The 17,371-nt window shown below is 34.3% G+C and overlaps 6 protein-coding genes and 1 long non-coding RNA gene across 11 annotated transcripts in view; 4 read left to right on the top strand and 3 right to left on the bottom strand.

The window, feature by feature from the left end:
- LOC122515523 (GDP-mannose 4,6 dehydratase) overlaps nt 1-2,305 on the bottom strand; it is a 10,765-nt gene extending 8,460 nt beyond the window's left edge. Inside the window, exons 1-7 of one of the 3 annotated variants that reach the window (XM_043632915.1) lie at nt 2,155-2,305; nt 1,839-2,081; nt 1,558-1,750; nt 1,256-1,488; nt 971-1,186; nt 823-891; nt 35-732 (exon numbers count right to left, since the gene is read on the bottom strand). In XM_043632915.1, the coding sequence (XP_043488850.1) occupies nt 670-732; nt 823-891; nt 971-1,186; nt 1,256-1,488; nt 1,558-1,750; nt 1,839-2,081; nt 2,155-2,208 (1,071 nt within the window). In that variant the 5' untranslated portion in view covers nt 2,209-2,305 and the 3' untranslated portion in view covers nt 35-669. Of the gene's footprint in view, nt 1-34; nt 733-822; nt 892-970; nt 1,187-1,255; nt 1,751-1,838; nt 2,082-2,154 lie in introns of those variants that run through there. The other 2 variants (XM_043632914.1, XM_043632913.1) reach the window with 2 other exon arrangements.
- Nucleotides 2,306-2,325: 20 nt separating this feature from the next.
- LOC122515533 lies at nt 2,326-2,664 on the top strand. The gene is made up of 2 exons (XR_006303293.1): nt 2,326-2,406; nt 2,508-2,664. It is a non-coding gene; the product is annotated as an uncharacterized LOC122515533 (long non-coding RNA).
- An 81-nt stretch (nt 2,665-2,745) lies between these two features.
- Nucleotides 2,746-4,347, top strand: LOC122515525 (mitochondrial potassium channel-like). 2 transcript variants are annotated; one of them, XM_043632917.1, is made up of 2 exons: nt 2,746-2,931; nt 3,027-4,347. In XM_043632917.1, the coding sequence occupies exons 1-2, from the start codon at nt 2,806-2,808 to the stop codon at nt 3,750-3,752; spliced, it is 852 nt and encodes a 283-aa protein (XP_043488852.1). In that variant the 5' UTR covers nt 2,746-2,805; the 3' UTR covers nt 3,753-4,347. The 2 variants fall into 2 exon arrangements, with proteins under 2 accessions (XP_043488852.1, XP_043488851.1); XM_043632916.1 differs by having other exon boundaries at nt 3,000-4,347.
- On the bottom strand, nt 3,977-5,557 carry LOC122515527 (protein SGT1 homolog). 2 transcript variants are annotated; one of them, XM_043632920.1, is made up of 5 exons: nt 5,387-5,557; nt 5,174-5,299; nt 4,886-5,084; nt 4,613-4,809; nt 3,977-4,489 (listed from the first exon to the last, which is right to left on the bottom strand). In XM_043632920.1, the coding sequence occupies exons 2-5, from the start codon at nt 5,282-5,284 to the stop codon at nt 4,382-4,384; spliced, it is 615 nt and encodes a 204-aa protein (XP_043488855.1). In that variant the 5' UTR covers nt 5,285-5,299; nt 5,387-5,557; the 3' UTR covers nt 3,977-4,381. The 2 variants fall into 2 exon arrangements, with proteins under 2 accessions (XP_043488855.1, XP_043488854.1); XM_043632919.1 differs by having other exon boundaries at nt 5,174-5,284; nt 5,387-5,554.
- Nucleotides 5,558-5,937: 380 nt separating this feature from the next.
- LOC122515528 (transmembrane emp24 domain-containing protein bai) lies at nt 5,938-7,292 on the top strand. Its single transcript, XM_043632921.1, has 5 exons — nt 5,938-6,278; nt 6,428-6,557; nt 6,689-6,759; nt 6,857-6,983; nt 7,067-7,292. The coding sequence occupies exons 1-5, from the start codon at nt 6,099-6,101 to the stop codon at nt 7,186-7,188; spliced, it is 630 nt and encodes a 209-aa protein (XP_043488856.1). The 5' UTR covers nt 5,938-6,098; the 3' UTR covers nt 7,189-7,292.
- A 320-nt stretch (nt 7,293-7,612) lies between these two features.
- LOC122515529 (iron-sulfur cluster assembly 2 homolog, mitochondrial) lies at nt 7,613-8,709 on the top strand. The gene is made up of 3 exons (XM_043632922.1): nt 7,613-7,779; nt 7,962-8,183; nt 8,274-8,709. The coding sequence occupies exons 1-3, from the start codon at nt 7,703-7,705 to the stop codon at nt 8,449-8,451; spliced, it is 477 nt and encodes a 158-aa protein (XP_043488857.1). The 5' UTR covers nt 7,613-7,702; the 3' UTR covers nt 8,452-8,709.
- An 81-nt stretch (nt 8,710-8,790) lies between these two features.
- LOC122515522 (major antigen) lies at nt 8,791-11,219 on the bottom strand. The gene is made up of 5 exons (XM_043632912.1): nt 10,651-11,219; nt 9,659-10,507; nt 9,447-9,593; nt 9,120-9,353; nt 8,791-9,045 (listed from the first exon to the last, which is right to left on the bottom strand). The coding sequence occupies exons 1-5, from the start codon at nt 10,711-10,713 to the stop codon at nt 9,019-9,021; spliced, it is 1,320 nt and encodes a 439-aa protein (XP_043488847.1). The 5' UTR covers nt 10,714-11,219; the 3' UTR covers nt 8,791-9,018.
- Nucleotides 11,220-17,371: the final 6,152 nt, after the last annotated feature.

Genomic DNA, 17,371 nt, shown 5'->3' with positions numbered 1-17,371 from the left:
GGATTAAAATGTATAACAAAGCTAGCATACAATATAAAATATAGATTACATTGTAATTACATATATTAGGTACAAATGAAACTACGACGTGAAAGCCGTTACTTTGGTGGAAGACAGTTAATAAAACGGTGATACGCAGCTTCTCCTACCGTTTGTGCGCAGAGCTTGTATGTAAAGCTTTAGTAAAAAATATCCTATATTTATATACACGCTTCGCAAGAAGCCTTAGTTTCTTTTAAATCAATTTATAAACAGTCATCGGTTCCTTGCACACGCGCACGCAAGCATACTCGTCGCGCCTCTTTACGACTCATACCCCGAATGTGATAAAAGAGAACGCGTTATTTTTTCAAATGCTATCAAATGAATGTCTGTGTTTCTTGTATTGCGTAGATTCTATATAAAAACTACTTTGTATGATATATGAACGATCGCGTTCATGCTAGTCCGTTTGTTGTACAATTTATAATACTTGAAAAAGAATCCTATAACTTTCTTACCTTACAATTTGATTATTCTTACTCTGTAGATATAAATGCAGTAATGTGTGACACTGGCGTGTGGATTATTTATAATAAATATATGCTATAGCATACGTAACACAATATGCAAAGATATAGGACATTTTTCATACCTTTCCGTAATTATCTAGACTAAAGTAAAATGTCACTAAGCATTTGGATTTTTTCTCATTAGATTCAGATCGAAGTCCATCATATCTTTAACTAATTCCTGCAACAGCATAATAAACAATGAATGGATCGGTTGAAAGTGCAATTTTTCTAACGAAATAAAACAGACCAAACGTAAATGGAAACAAACCTCGAATGTAACCGTCGGTTTCCACCCAAATTTCTCTTTGGCTTTAGTAGCATCACCCAAGAGAACATCCTAAACGAAAGATATTGAATATAGATAAAGCTAATTGAATCTGTCTAAATTCATATTAGCATTACTATTGGATTCTTACAACTTCCGTAGGTCGGAAATATTTCGGATTAATTCGTACTAATACTTTTTCGCTTTCCGCGTCTTTCCCTGTTTCGTTAACCCCTTCTCCTTCCCACTTAATAGTACGTCCAACGTACTGGAATGCAGCCTCTACAAATTCTTTTACGCTGTGAGCTTCTCCCGTGGCTATAACATAATCGTCTGGGGTTGATTGTTGAAGCATAAGCCACATTGCCTGCAACGCGTTTTTCAATCAAATTAATAAATATCTATTAGAGTACTCGAGAGAAAATAAAGTACTCACTTCTACGTAATCCTTAGCGTGACCCCAGTCTCTTTTAGCGTCAAGATTTCCTAATTCAAGAACATCTTGCAACCCCAAATGTATCTTTGCTATAGATCTTGTAACTTTTCTTGTTACAAAATTTTCGCCCCTTCTAGGACTTTCGTGATTGAATAATATACCATTGCAAGCAAACATATTGTAAGCCTCCCTATAATTGACTACGATCCAGAAGCTATACAATTTGGCGCATGCTAAAAATATAATAAATAATAAGGTAAAAAAAAAGTGGAAAACTTCTACGGAATAATGAATGCATTTACCATATGGGGAACGTGGATAGAATGGAGTTTTTTCGTTCTGTGGTACTTCTACTGCCCTGCCATAAAGTTCAGAAGTCGATGCGTGATAAAATTTTAAAGATTTTTCTAAACCACACGTTCTTATCGCGTCTAGTAATCTCACTGTTCCCACGGCATCTACTTCTGCGGTATACTCGCTTACTTCAAAACTAACCTGAACAATATATTAAAAAATTTGTTAGGTAAGAAAAATACATCGATTTCGGGCTATTACGGAGACACTTAATGAAATTTATACGAACCATAACGTGGCTTTGAGCTGCAAGATTATATATCTCAGTTGGTTGCACCGAACTGATTACTTTGACCAAACTACTCGAATCTGTCATGTCTCCATAATGTAATTTCATTTTACCCTGACGATGGCACTTAGGATCCTCGTATAAATGCTGAATACGAGCAGTATTAAAGGAACTTGCTCTCCTAATAATACCATGCACATCATATCCCTTTTCTAATAAAAATTCAGCTAAATAAGAACCATCCTAAAATGACAAGAATTAATAATACACAAAAAATGACAGATAAACATTTGTTGTACCAAATGTAAACTCTTACTTGTCCAGTAATACCCGTAATTAGTGCCACGCGTCTATCGTCTCCGGTTGCCATTTTAAACAAATATTAATTAATTCTTCTTAATATTATCAGTGTTTATCAGCATTGATGGTGATAAGTTAACCATTACTAACACAAATGTACAATTAACTTTTCGATAGCGTAACGATTCAACTATCGATATATCGAAAATTCAAATCGATCAAATTGCCTAACTACGTCGACACATTGCGCAATTTAGCTGACAATAATGTAACTTGATATTTTTTTAATTTATCAAATTTTCTTAACATTATCGGCCATCGAAATACCTGTAAAACAAGTATTTCATAATATTTAATTTTTTACTTTAGCTGCATAAACCGATGGCGCAGCGAAATGCAAATAAAAGGATGTCCCCTTATTCCAGTAAGTGGAAAATATTAGATAAAAGGAAAGACATTTCGAAATATTTGAATGTGTACTCTTTATCTTCCTAATTTTCCACAATAAACTTTTTCTTGCCAAGGAGATATCTAACAATTTGTGTTAATTTAAAGCAAATGTTCATAGTGGTAATACTGAGTATAGGGATCTTTGTTTTACCGCAAAGTTGGCATTACCCTTTGGGCATCCAAGACATCATCATCGGCAATAAGTCTTTTAATCAACATGAAAAGTAGTATTCAAAACTTTATAAACTTCGTAAGTAAAAATCTTTATGGACATAAGACTTTCAACAATGTAAGTGCTAAGCTTGAAAGCGCAGTGGTTAATACAAGAGATCAACTTACGAATGTAAGTATATAAAACTCAAATATTTAATATACAATTATATGATATTGATTATATGTTCCCGATTTCAGCATATCAAAAATTTAAACATTGTACAGGAATTTCAAGCGGTACCATTGAAATCAGAAAAACCAATGCCACCCAGACTCGTTACTTGGTGGCAATGGTATCAACAATTGACGGGTCTACATTCCGTGGAGGAAGCTAGACAACAAGTCATTTCATTACAAAATCTTCTAATCAAATGTCAAGAAAAGAGACGTTGTACTCGTCAAGAGGCATTTATAATAAATAACAAAATAAAAGAGATATATAGCGAGATGTTAAGCACAAAAAGAGAGGATCCTAAATACGTCAAATTGACGATGGAAGAAAATAACAGTCTTCGAGAACAAAGTATAATTACCGACAAATTAATTTTATTAGAAGAAGAAGAAAAAGATAATTTTTTACATTTAACAACCGCTATTAAAGAATATCACGATGCGCAAACAATGAATTCTCATAGACACAAATATGTAACTATCTTGGCAACTATAACTTCTGCAATATTATCAATTATATGTTCATTGATATATCAGAATAAAAGGTCAGAGGACATAAAGACAGTTGTATCTTTTATACAAAACAAGAATGAATCTTATGAATCTAACTTTCAGAAAAATATTGATTCTTTAAAAGAATATTTCGATGAAAAAATTTCTAGTAATAATTCTTCAAACCAAGTAGAAAATCAATCACAAAACACATGGAAAACTTATGCGACATGGAGTTGTTATGTAGTTACTGCTATTTGGGGCATAAGAACTTTATTTGGTTCCTAAAAAAGCTGAACTTTCGGTGAAACATTTCATTCTATATTATTTTTTCCGCATATCTAAATATACTGCGATAATAAAATAAGTTGTTATCTATTTTTGTTTATTTTATTAAATATTTAATTTTATATTTAGAAGAGTAATACGCGTTTCATGAATCGAGGTTCACAAAAAAAGAATAGAAAAGAAAAAAAATTATAAAAATTACAAGTGATTAGCATTTTCAGAACTTTATATATAAGAATCTTGTATTAGTTGAAATACTAATTCAAGAAACGAATTTATTTGAGTCCTTTTACAAGTTTCTCTTATTTTTATATTTTTGTATTAACGTATTTTAACATTAATAAACAGAAGTGTATTATAACGATATAAAGTTTTGACTATGTATAAATCTAATTTTCTTAGATTAAATTAAATGATTAAATGATTAAATGATTAAATTAAATTAAAAACAAAAAAAAAACAGATTGGAATAAGTTATAAAACTTATGCCACAATACAGAAATTTGTTTAGGTATATTTCAAGTTATTCTGATAAGTCTCTCAAGTAAAAATATGTTTTGTATATAAAACTTCAAAAAAAAAATTGTATCAATCACTTATGCGTGTCTCTATTTACGTAAGCAAACTTTTTATTGGTTCCATGATTTCCATTCCATCCCATCTGGTGGTTTCCTTTCAACCTTCCCCTTACCTACCACTGACCAGTTTGTACTTAAAACGGTACCACCTGATTCTAGCTGTTTTATTCAAAGGAAAAAAATCAATCATCATCGCTATCTTCGTATTTTTAAATTCACATGTCAATAATATTTGAATCATATTTCATGCAGTATTTGTTATTCGTCAAACATGCTACTTACAAAAGATTTATTCATAGCACGTCTAACTTCGTCAGAACCACTGCCATATATCTGTTGGAAAAGGGCATTAACAGCAGCTTCTCCTTCTGGTTTTTCTTCTGCTTCTTGTTTTTCTATTTCTTTTTCTACCTTGTTCCAATCTTTAGATTTTTTAGAAGAACTCGGATACTTTGGTTGATTACCACTTTGAAGTATTTCTTCGAAAGCATTATTGAATGACTTAGGTGGCCAAAAAATACTCAAATGCCCAATGGTAAAGAATAAATAATTTACCTTGAGGTATTGGTTCAACTACATTTTTCACTGGATTTCCCTCTAAAATGGTCCACCTTATACCATCTTGCTTCTTCAATTTGATTTCTATTTTAGATGGTAATATTTTGTATGAACATTGATCTGGTACTATTGGATGAGCCAAGTCCAATTCCAAGCTATAATCGCTACCAGAAGGTAGCTTAGCAGAAACACTTAGCTAATAATTATTAAAACTTGCTTTAAAAGGTCTACACATACAACATTGAATTTTACAAACATAATACAATAAATAGCACTTTTACATACCGTAGTCTTTTCATAAACAATTTTTACATTTTCTGTATTTTTGGCAAGTATTGTGATGATAATATGTGTTTCTGTTTGATACCAATCATGTTTGATCTTCGGGATTGGCATCTATAACAAAAAACGCTACTAGCTATATATGATTTTTAAATACACAAATAACTAAAACACATTTGTCATTAACAGTAATAATATTAATTAAATAATTCTTACATCATTTTCTTGAGTTTTAATCGATCCATCTCCGCTGGCCATTTAACGTATTAAACTCCAAACTTTCGAGCACTGACAAGAAAACAAGCTTACTCCAATTTTCAGCTCCTTAAGAACAATCTGCTCCGAATGTTTGATTGTTGGTATCGGTTATATTTACATATCATTTTTTAATGTTGGTATGAGCTCGAAAGTTCAATGACCAATCACTGCTCGAGTCTTGGAAAAATATAATATCGTGATATTTTTTAATAAAATACTTATTATTTGCATTAAATATTTTCTATTGATTTGAAATTCTGTTGAAATTGAAACCAATAAATGTTCCATCAAAATAAAACAGTACTTCTAATGTGGTCGAAAATGTCTTATATATTAAAAATAAAAATCTTTTCAATCTGTTTTCTTAATGTAATATTATGCAAAAGCCTTATAAAATATTAGATAATACATTAAATAGACGATTTAGCAAAAAAGCTGTAATATAATATCTCGCATAATGGCATTTTTTACCAAGAAACTTTCTTCTTGATCGTAACGCCACGTAGGCATGCAAACTGATACTAATTCCACATAATATCTAATGGCTGCCAACTCATCAAGAGGTTGACTGAGGAATAATACATCTCAGAATATTTTTAGGGACATAACGTTTATTTTCAAGTATTTCAGAAATTTATTAATTTGTATTGTTGAATAAAAGTAAAATACAATGGAAATTCTAAACATTGGAATAATTCTTTTAATTTCAATTATAACGAATGTCAACTGTATCAATTGGTACTTGGAGCCAAATACTCATAAGTGTTTAAAAGAAGATGTTCAAGCAAATGTATTAGTTACGGGAGAATACTTTGTCTCCGAAGAATTCGGTCAAAAAGTTGATTACGTGGTACTTGTTGTCTTTCTTTACCTAAAAACTTTGATTATACAGGACTATCCTACAATATGTCATAATTATTTACTTGATGCTAGTATTACTGTGTCTCGCTGTCACTTTTATATGTCTAGAAATGATTTGTTTATTCATTTGTATTATAGATCAGAGATACCAAAGGACATATACTTTCTCAAAAAGAAGATATTCCACATAATAAGTTATTAAAATTTTCATTTATTACTGAAACAGCTGATACTTTTGAAGTCTGTTTTATTTCACACGTATCAAGTCGTAAGTTAATATTTTCTATAATATAGTATGTACGATATGCATTACTATGATTACGAGGTATTCTAAAATCTCTTTTAAAATGATAACTTATCGTTCAGAATTATGTTAAGTTGTAATATTAACTTTTCCAGATCAACGTGGCGTGAAACAAGAAATAATGCTTCTTACAAAACGTGGCATTGAAACAAAAAGTTATGAAGGTGTAAGTTATTAATGCATTGAAACTGAATTCAAACGATATCATCTGTTCCAATTTGGTAATGAAATAGTTTATCTACATATATGAATTATTAATCTAGATTGCAGAAGCAGCTAAATTGAAACCCGTGGAAGTAGAATTGAAACGTTTGGAAGATCTATCTGAAGTCATAGTACAAGATTTTGCAAGAATGCGAAAGAATGAAGAAGAAATGAGAGATACTAATGGTATTAGCACATTTGGATTATTTATCAAGATCAAAACGGTAATGTGATTGGAATATTAAAACATTTATTTTATTTTCTTTCAGAGGCAACCAATGCTCGCGTGTTGTATTTCAGTATATTCTCTATATGTTGTCTTTTAGGACTCTCTACTTTGCAGGTCTTTTATTTAAGACGTTTTTTCAGAGCAAAGAAATTGATAGAGTAAAAAATATATATATATATATATAAATATTTTTTTTAATTCGGATCATATTGGATATGTATGTTGTGTAAAATACATTTGGAAATATAAAATAATTTTTTAAATAATCGAATTGTATTAAAAATACATGAATATGTCATGCCTATCATTAATAATACTGTACAGTGATATTTAATTATTTCTTACATTTGTTAAGTATAAATCGAGTAAATACTAAACAATTAATTCGATTATTTTTCAATTTTCATGCCAATTATATTATGAATTCACCATGTATCAAATAAGTTTGTATTATTCGACTCAAAAGATATACCTATAATAGGTTTAATAAATCTGTAATAAAATATACGATTTGAAAATTCCCGCAAATTTGGACGTAGTAAAGGTAGCCATGTTGTTTTTTGTAGTCAATGAAAATAGTCTCGACGCGAACGTGATTGTTGTTCAACTTGCAATTGTATATTTACTGTCTTGTTTCCGTCACGTAAAGTCGGCCGAATCACGTTTAGGTTAGAAAATGGCGAAATTGAGACGTATGGCTTGGGGTCTTTCATCCAATTTTGCATCTAATCGTTACTTTTCTCGTTTGTTAACGTAAGTAATTCTTTATGCATATTTTCCTGTTACTCATACTTGGATTTTTATCGTTGAAAAGTTTTATATTTGTTTATAATTGAAATAAAAGGAAATCTTGTTCATAAAACAAATGATTTCTTCGGTAGTAAAGATTTAATGTTTAATCTCTTGTAGTGATAAAATGTTTTAAAAATCCACAGTGCACCATGGTGCAATGTCCACACGGCTTCGTCACTTAATGGAACCTCTACGCATTCTGCTGTTGACACCGATCCTGCATTGATTATTAGTGATAGCTGTGCGAAACGTCTCAAAGAAATAGCGAAAGAAAGTGCATGCTTGAGGGTTACCGTAGAAGGTGGAGGCTGTTCTGGATTTCAATATAAATTTGATTTGGATTCAAGCATAAACGAAGATGACAAGTAGGACTTAAGAATGCAGTGTAGTGTTTGATATCTGTGAAAAATGTATAAATGTATAGATGCAAATGTATAGATGCATTTCTGTTGCAGAATATTTCAGAAGGATGGTGCTAAAGTGATTATAGATTCAACGTCTTTAGAATATATCAAAGGGGCTACTATAGAATATCATACAGAGTTAATACGTTCTGCATTTAGGATCATTAATAATCCTTTGGCAGAACAGGGATGTAGTTGCGGTGCTAGTTTTTCTATCAAAATCAATTAATTTCCTTACTACCAGTTTTTTAGCTATACGTTTATAGGGAACTACTTAAGATATATAATATTTATAAATTTCTGCTACTTTAGGATTGGCCTTTTTTTCTTTCGATTGAATATTATATATATATATATATATCGGTATTCACAAAAGAAGAAACCTATGTACAGACAAATTGTAAATATAAGCGTTATGAAATGTTGTAAGTTAAGTGTTTCGAATAGCAACGGCAGATGAGATTAGATTTACGAAGCGTATACCACATTATTGTTACACCGTTATATTACCTTTCATAGCATATATTTCCTATCTAATACTTCATTTATAATATTTTCAAAAAACACATTCAATTGTAATATTTTATTTTGATTTCATAAATAACATAACGTAACAGAATCAGAGAGCATTTTAGCATGTTTCTTCTTGCTAAAAATCAGAGTATGAGGACAGATAATATATTGTTCGTTTGGTATGAATTTCTTATATACATAACTTTAAATCGATCAATGAATATGATTATACTAATGTTGTCAATGGAATGTCTCTGATCAATGGTCAGTAACTGAATGTAAATCATTTTTGTTTTCCTTTCCTATTGTTCTATAACATAATAGTTAAGAGACATTAATTGATATCTTAGAATATAATTGAACAAAGCATTAAATGTCTTGTACCTTGTTTGCTAATTCAAACTTTAATTGTTGAATTTCTTCTGTCTGACAAATAAGTTTATCATTCATATTAGCAAGATGTTCGCTCATGGTACTGAGTTGTGCTTTATAGTTTCCTTCTTGTGTCTCTTTATCTTTTTGCAAGCTATTGCAATTGGATAGAGCTTCCGAAAGTGCTAACTCACATTTTTCTCTTTTCGATTCACATGTTTCCAAATGTACATGCATCACTTCTTTCTAAAATATTAGATATCATTTTGTAATAAAAAATTGACTGGCTCAATTGGGAAATTCAAATATTAAGAAGAATATAAACGTCTCTGTAATTACGTTAGCAGCCATGGCCAAATTTTTAACATGACAAATGTGTTTTTCCATTATTAATTTATTTATCTCATCAAGAAAGTATTCTCTTATTTTTGCTTCGCGAGCTTCTATTTCCTCGGGTAATGCAAATGGTGCCTGTAATCTTCCAATCTGCAAAACGACGCAAGAAACATTAAACGATAGGAAAGGAATCTGTTAATAAAAAAAAAAACTACCATATTATTTATTTCCACAGGATTAAGAGATTCCTTGGCGACTGATATATTTGCTTCTTGGTCCTTATGTTCGTATTCATCGTATTTTATTTTAATCATGTGATATTGCGTTTTCCAATAATGCAGTTCTTTTTCTATGTCATAAGATTTGGAAGATTCATAATCATTTTTTTCGTCTGTTAATTTTTGAATTTTACCATCGTTAAAAGATTTGGATGATCTACGTGATGGAGATGGAGATGAAACCGGAGAAGAATCTATTTGATAATGATTAGAAAGTCCTGCTCTTTGTTCACCATCGTATCCTTCTCTCTTGCCTTCAGTACTAGACCAGGATATAGTTTCCTCTTGTCTTTGCTTTTCGTTAAGTTTTCTCTGTAAATCATTTCTCTCCCTGTCCAACTTATCAATTTCTCTGCGATGCTGACAATCCAATTCTACTTTAGATTTTTCAGCATGTTCTAACTTATATTCCAATTCTTGTATTCTTTCGCTTAAACTTTCAATTTCACTATCCTTATCCGCTATTTGCGAAAGCAATTGAGCATTTTCAACTATCTTTTTTTGAAATTCTTCGTCTAAGATATGGTTCGATGAGGCAGGTACTTGAGTATTATTATCCGATAGTTTGCCTTTCCCTTTCCTAGATTTATTTTGTGCTTTATCAAGTTCATCCTGCAATACAGTTATTCGTTTGGTCAACTGTTGATTGCGGAAAGTTAGACTATCTATTTCTTGCTCCGCTCTGCGAAATTCTACTTCTTTCTCTTTTAATTGTTCACGTATCTCCGCATTACGTGCTTGCTCATCTATCACAGCCTTTCTTAGAACGTTCGCCTGAGCACGAATCTGTGAATAAAGTATTTATTCCATAGGTTTAGATAGTTATCCATCAAAGAAATATGGCTGTATAAATTGAAGAAGTAACAGATGGTAAGAGATAAGATTTCTATTCAACTGTAGATTTACATGGTTACATTGGATTTACTTACTTTCGAATATTCCGTGGCTATCTTTTGATATTTTGTTTGCAGTTGCCCATCGACTCCCTCCATAACTTGACTCCACCGTCACGTCTTTATCGTGCTACTCTAATTTCGTGTATATATCAATTTAACAATCTAACATTGTTATAATATTTGTCGCCTAGTACTTCCTGTTTTAGGACACACATCAACCCCGATCGCAAATGACACCTTTCGCAAATAGTTCATAAGTCTGTGGAGTAAGTGACAATCGAACGAAAAGAAGCCACACTATGTGAGACACCGTATCAGTTACGAAAGCTTACAAGCAAGCTCTAAGCGAGCACGAAGCATGCAAGAGCTTAAGCAGAACGTCCCAGTATCTCCTTATCTTTTATATATCGAATTTGATATTCGGTGCAACAGCACGCACCGTCAAATGACAGCCAATTGTCAAGATACGCCGCCGCATCGGGAACAACTTAATCACCCTTATATTTTACGGATTTATTTGGAATTCAATCGGTACTTCACCGACGGTAGGAAAGACTTAGATCCAGAAAGATCCTTATACTTTTCGTGTTTAATTCTCACGATTGGTTGATAATATGGAACGTTTATGTAACTCGATAATTTGCTATTTATTACATTTTCTTTATCTTTCATTTTAATTAAATATAATATGAACAATATCCGCGGCAGATTTGAAAATCTCGTGCTTAATATCGATTGGTCGTTCGTCGAAGTAAATGCTTCTTTTTCCTATCGATAGATGGCACTCGAAACAGTCGCGTTGATTGGTAGGATCGTTTGGAACGCGCGAAAACAATCATGGCACTAGCTGTCCAATTTCATGTAGTTACGTTGAGTTCTGTGCAAGTTTTTCCTTTATAATTCGATATTGGCGGACTTCTTTTGGAAGATTCATCGACGCCCGGAACAAAGTTCGTTTCATTTAAAAATAATCTAAAGGAGGTAAGAGAAACTAGATATATTACTGTATTACTAATATTACTGTTATTGTTTTTTCTTGCAATGTTCCATCATGGTCGCTCGGCGAACATCTCTCAATGATAATCGTTTAATTTGAAATAATTCTACGTACTCGTTCTTATCGTTTTAAGAAAACCTTCACAAAGCTATGTTTCGTAAGTTGTATAGATATCTTTCTATGTGTAAAGTATTGGGGTAAAATATTTGGTTGCATCCGTGGGCTAGAATAAAATATCGACTGTTTATTTATTAATCGATAGAAATCCAAGTACGTTTATAATAGATATAAACACGTTACGAAGTATCTTAGCAGCGTGCGAAGATAGTAAACACTTTAGTTGTTTAACCTTGCAAAGAATAAGAGAAATCTTGAAATTAGAATATAATATATTTAATTCTGAATATCAGTTATATCCAGAGTATAAACGCAAAGTTACATAGGAGGATTAACTAGAAAGCAACCGATATAACAGGAATTGCGTGGACGATATATTTATCAAAGTCTTACGATTTATAACTCGAAGATAAGCAGCATTTATTGCTATCGTTTTGTGTCGTCCTTCGATTCTGTTATTTGCGTGTCAATACTCGAAGACATCCGAAGACAAGTCTGATTGCTGATAAAGAAGATCGACGAGAGATATATTTATATATATGTATATATATATATATAGAAAGAGAAATAGTGAGAAACAGAGAAAGAGAGAGAGAAAAAGAGAGAGAGGAAGGGAAAAAGAGAATGAATAGGGAGATAGTCCATTGCACAGTTTGCAATTTTAATGCCGGTTATACAAGAAGGAACATTCTCCACCCTCCGAAGGCTCCTGCAAGCCTTTTATGCCAGCGAAAACGCTGAATTTACATTTTCGCTTTTGTGAAAACCACAGACACGCTGATGTCGCTTATTAAACATTCTGAAAGTCTGTTAGGAAGGACGGTTTATATTCTTCGTCTCTTTCTATATTTCTCTCTCTTCTCCATCTTTATCCAGGTTCATTGCTTCCTTACGAATCGGTAAGATTTTTCGGAACTTTTGGAATTTGATCTTGTCTCACTCTCTCGCTCTATCTTTTTATGATTACACACTCGTAATAGGATGTACTTAGGTAGCGGGTAGATACTCAACTATGAACCCGATAGTTGACAGATCTACTTCAGGGACGCGCCCCTGCCTACGCGAGCCTTGGTTTATCTCCCAAGACCATACGGGTGAAACCATTGTCCTATCCCTGACTCTCCTTTCAAACCCACAAATTCTCCTTTCTTAATATCCTATAATTTTATACTCGCCAACCCGTATGGCCAGCGTGGCGAGTTATGGCCAAAAAAACCCTTAACATGCGTTAAGGAAAGCCTATGTTCAATATTGGGCGCAAACGGGCTAAAGAAGACGAAAAATAAGATGTACAAAAGTGTCATTCGTGTTTAATTACGTGTCCTTCCTCTCCATCTCTTTTCCTTCATTCTATTCTTTTTTTATCGACCGTTGGTGTTTATGCGGAACGCGATACCGTGCCCGAAGTAAAATTACACGCGGAGCTAATTGCACATTTAGGTATGCAGGACGTGATTCGCGCGTGAGGAGGAAAACGTGCGACGACCGTTGAAACATAGAGATTTTGTAAGTCGAATCGAGAGGGAACGAGTCTTAACGTTCATTTAAATAGTTTTGCGAGTTCTTGTTATTCGCCTGTATCGAGTGAAAAATAATTCTTGACAATTTTCATTTTAATTAGAAAAAAAACGAAGAAGAAAAAATCCATTATAACTATTGGACAATGTTGTCCAAAGTATTTCATTGCAACAGGTTTCTTTTTTCTTTCTTTTTTGTTGATAGCTTTTAAAGCAGAATGAACCACCGCTATTTTTTTTTCGCTAATACTTCGTCATGATATTAGGCGAGCTCATTAGTTTAAAGTTCGTTATCTTAATGCAAATACTTGCGAAGGTACATTCGTTTCCAGTCGAGAGCCGTTCATAGATTCTCTCGCAAACTATGCCGGCATTCGTGGCGGTCATGTAATTTATGGTAAAACGATCCTGCGGTTAGTCGAGAAACGATCATTATACATATCCGACGTTCTTCCAAATATTTCTAATATCTTCGCTGGATAAACCATTATATCGTGGAGGCTTCACGTGAGAGAAATACGTTTTTATATTGTAATATGATTTAATGGTTGAAATTAAAGTCCGTATATTAACTAACTAACTTTTTGATCGATCGAATAGATATTCTTAGGTTTCCGATAATTATTAGATCGTCTTGTATATATATTTTTCTATCTACACGTTTAGAAACCGTGTAAAGTAACGTCGCTCAAGTGCGACACCTTCGTGATCTGATGAAAGCGAAAAAAAAAGGATCCTACGACGTCATCGAAGGCTATTTATCGTGTCTATCCTCGAATTTCTGATGCGAAAAAAGAGAAAGGAGGGGGAGAAAGAAGGAAGGGAAAGAAGAATTTTGTTTCGATATTCATTCGAAATTATTCGTGGAACGCGGTAATTGGTATCGATGAATTTCGCATTGGCAAACCCGGATAATCACGTATATACTTGGATATTTGCGTTTTCGTGCTTGTACGCGGACTATCCCTTTATTTCTATCTTTCTCTCGTAATCGGAATTAGACTCGGTCACGTGTCTATTCGTATCTCTTTCTAGCTCGAGAAAGAAGGCTCGGCCGAGCGATCAAAGCTCTTGGTTGACGTCGATCGCTTCGATTTTCCGTCCTCGCAAGCTTCATTGAGCAGCTTTTTCTATGCTCCCATACTTGTACGTTCTGCTGAAACCTGTTTTACCTTTTCATCGCGTGCAAGAGAGAGAGAGAGATCTCCCTTGTCTCCCTTCAGGGTTGGGTCCATCGTTAGGCGGGCTCTAAAATTAGATCGACGCTCGATCCATCTAATATCTAGTTGGAAGATTTGAAAAAATTCCTTTCTTTGGTACTACGATATCTTTTTTTCGTCGCGTCTGAGAAAAATGAGTAAATTGTAATTTATCGAATTTAGTTAGGTGAACGACGATCGTCACCAGAGACCGTTTCAATTTTCCCATCCAAGTCTACGCTAGCTAGGTACGTTCGGCTCTTTCATCGTCAGAGGCATAACTTCGTTCAAGGATACAATAAGCGAGGAGCATCATCGTGGAATGTAATTAAGCTAGCGACGCTGACGGAAGACGGCTAATGTCAAATTACAGGATGTCCTCTTGGGACTCTCTTTCTCTCCTCTCTTCTTCCTCTCTCTCTCTCTCTCTCTCGTCGTTCGTCATACTGATATATTTGCCAACCGACCACAACTTTGAGGCCTCATCAGACAATTCGGTTTCACTAATAAAGGTTATATTCGCTTCGATTAATTGCCAAAAGTAATTCTTCTAAATGAATTTTTTCGCTTAAATTTCGCTAAACGTTTTTTATTATTTTTAATTTTGTAAAAATCGTGCTCGCACAAGTATTACTTTACTATTCTTTTCTCCCTGACATGAGATCGACTCGTTAAAGCTCTCTCTCTCTCTCACCCTTAAAAACAATGAAAACCGAGTGATATTTAATAGCGGTGGAACGAATCGCACAGCGTTAAAGTCTCATTTCTCGTGGCGATTTTTCAATTAAAATGCGATCATCTCGCAATATCGATCGTACGCGAGATATTTTTCGCGAAAGTGGTCCGCAACGATTGTCGATAATGCGATAACGCTTTTCCATTCGTTTTCCACGCAAAATCTGCATAGGGGGTGTGCTAGGTGAAACTAAACGCTCCAATATTTCCTTCCAAATAGAGTTACGAAGAAGATTCTGTTATGAGCTTTCTCCCTGTTCACCTAGTATACAGCGGCAATCTGGACTATTATTCGGAATAAAAATGTAAGCATAATAGGTCCCCGAATCGATTGCGCGTTTCGTTGGTTGTATTCGTAGATTGCTAGGATGGGAAGGAAAGCAGTGCTTTTAGTAATGATTCGCCGTTCGTTCCGAGGGCTTCTGTGAATTATAGCGGTTTCGTTCGAAAGTTCAAACAATACCGGATAGGACCGTTTGGAGTATGCATTTTTAGCCTTTCATATGTGAAGCCGCGAATGAGGACGACGAACGAATACACGTGCTCGCTTACATGGCCGTGTGCGCGCAGATGTAAAGGACCTGCAGAGAAGGAGGGACTATTACCAAAGTTTTGAGATATAGGAATACTTGTTTTTTCGCAAAAAGTAACCGCACAGCCCGTTTTCTCTCTCTCTTTTTTGCAGTAAAAGATAAAGTATTCGTGGCGTTGCGATTTTGAAATATCTGTCCAAGTACATAGGTCGCATAAAATATGTGGGTGCATACGAATATGTGAAATGTTTAGCGAAAGGATTCATAGATCGCGTAGAGACGATTAATTCGCTGCTTAATCGTCTGGTAGACGGCAAGGTTCGATAGGAAAAGGTCGAACCCTTGGTAACTTGACCTGTCGTTAAAACCACCAGGTTCTCTCAGCTGCTGTCTTTCTATCTCCATTTATTTTCTCTTATTTATCTTCTCGTTGTTTTTCAAAGCTTTGGTTACTGGCTAGATGAGTAAATATGCTTTACTACCGTAAGGGGAGAGAAATAGAGACTCTTTCCTCTCTCTCTCTTTCTCTTCATTGTCTCCTTTCGCGTCTCCCCTATTGTTTTATTCCTGCTCGAAGCGAAACCTTCGCATGACGAGCTTGAATTCAGATGTATCCGTTGTCTGTCACGCTTTGCGTTGTCTTCCTAAAACCCCATCACGTCGTCGCGTTTCAACGAGGAAGGCATTAGTCTTTGCGTCATGTAAATGTCATATTTAAGCGAATACCGCGATACATATATCTCTTTTATTTGACTTTCTTTCGGAGCTTATGCAGGATCTTTCGGCAAAATAAACGAAAAGGTTTAATCTATTTATATGAGAATATTGTGACGCGACAATTTCTTTTTTTCGTATCTAACAATAAGTATCCAGTAAAAGTTTGCAATGTAAAAAAAAGAAGAAAGGAGATTGATAGTCATTCGATTCGATTCGACCTAGCGATACCTTCTGAATCACGGTGAGACGTTCAAGGAGAGCGATCCAATTTGCGGAAAACAATTTGCAGGCGGATTCGATGGCGACAGCCCGCTCTTCGATTACACCCTACACGTCGTAGGGCTTCGTCGAGGGCCGACCCACGTAATTGACCAAAGTTTCCTTCCCTGCGCAATGCCGTCGCACCGGTATACCTTACCGCTGCCACCACCGGCAAACCGGTGGTATACTCGTATCACGGATCAGAAGATTAATTTCCTGAGGTTCGTTGGGACTTTTATGGCGGTTGCCATCTAGCAGGCATTCTTAATCAGCCAATCCAATTTCAGGTTCGATTTATCGATAGTTTATCGCCTTCGAGAAGACTCTTTTAAAGTATAAAATACTTGACGAGATGCATCTACATTTCTTTCCGGATCTCTTATTTATCGGATGGGATAGGATATTATTTTCTCGAGAAACACGTATCTCGATCCCGAGTTAAGGATTTACATTTTTTCGCGATGTATGATGGAGAGAAAGAGAGATCGAAGTACGGAGACTCGTTCGAGCGTACCGTCTCGAAATAACAAACGACGTAGCATACTATTCGAATCCTGAACGCGCTTTACCGTTCACCGAACACGTAGACATTTGTTCTTGTGTACCACGTTCTCCCGGGTATCTCGGGAGTAGGATCTGCGAGGATCGATTCTTGGATCCACGCGAAAGTGTGAGTTA

Source organism: Polistes fuscatus, unplaced genomic scaffold (assembly GCF_010416935.1).
Source record: "Polistes fuscatus isolate 324 unplaced genomic scaffold, CU_Pfus_HIC Scaffold18, whole genome shotgun sequence".
NCBI lineage: Eukaryota > Metazoa > Arthropoda > Insecta > Hymenoptera > Vespidae > Polistes > Polistes fuscatus.
The sequence above is the reverse complement of the archived record's forward strand: the minus strand, read 5'-3'. Positions and strand labels throughout refer to the sequence as shown.

Bases quoted from the DNA above. Each gene is read 5' to 3' on its own strand.
- LOC122515525 (XM_043632916.1), top strand. From the start codon at position 2,806: ATGAAAAGTAGTATTCAAAACTTTATAAACTTCGTAAGTAAAAATCTT. The intron at 2,932-2,999 runs GTAAGTATATAA...TCCCGATTTCAG, and splicing joins CAAGAGATCAACTTACGAAT to CATATCAAAAATTTAAACAT.
- LOC122515527 (XM_043632919.1), bottom strand. From the start codon at position 5,428: ATGGCCAGCGGAGATGGATCGATTAAAACTCAAGAAAATGAT. The intron at 4,810-4,885 runs GTAAATTATTTA...ATGCTTTCGAAG, and splicing joins AGTTGAACCAATACCTCAAG to AAATACTTCAAAGTGGTAAT. The intron at 4,490-4,612 runs GTAAGTAGCATG...TGAATAAAACAG, and splicing joins GTGCTATGAATAAATCTTTT to CTAGAATCAGGTGGTACCGT.
- LOC122515528 (XM_043632921.1), top strand. From the start codon at position 6,099: ATGGAAATTCTAAACATTGGAATAATTCTTTTAATTTCAATTATAACG. The intron at 6,279-6,427 runs GTACTTGTTGTC...TTTGTATTATAG, and splicing joins GTCAAAAAGTTGATTACGTG to ATCAGAGATACCAAAGGACA. The intron at 6,760-6,856 runs GTAAGTTATTAA...TTATTAATCTAG, and splicing joins AAACAAAAAGTTATGAAGGT to ATTGCAGAAGCAGCTAAATT.
- LOC122515529 (XM_043632922.1), top strand. From the start codon at position 7,703: ATGGCGAAATTGAGACGTATGGCTTGGGGTCTTTCATCCAATTTTGCA. The intron at 7,780-7,961 runs GTAAGTAATTCT...AAAAATCCACAG, and splicing joins TACTTTTCTCGTTTGTTAAC to TGCACCATGGTGCAATGTCC. The intron at 8,184-8,273 runs GTAGGACTTAAG...TTTCTGTTGCAG, and splicing joins AGCATAAACGAAGATGACAA to AATATTTCAGAAGGATGGTG.
- LOC122515522 (XM_043632912.1), bottom strand. From the start codon at position 10,713: ATGGAGGGAGTCGATGGGCAACTGCAAACAAAATATCAAAAGATAGCC. The intron at 9,354-9,446 runs GTAATTACAGAG...CTAATATTTTAG, and splicing joins ATTTGGCCATGGCTGCTAAC to AAAGAAGTGATGCATGTACA. The intron at 9,046-9,119 runs GTACAAGACATT...ATTATGTTATAG, and splicing joins AGTTTGAATTAGCAAACAAG to AACAATAGGAAAGGAAAACA.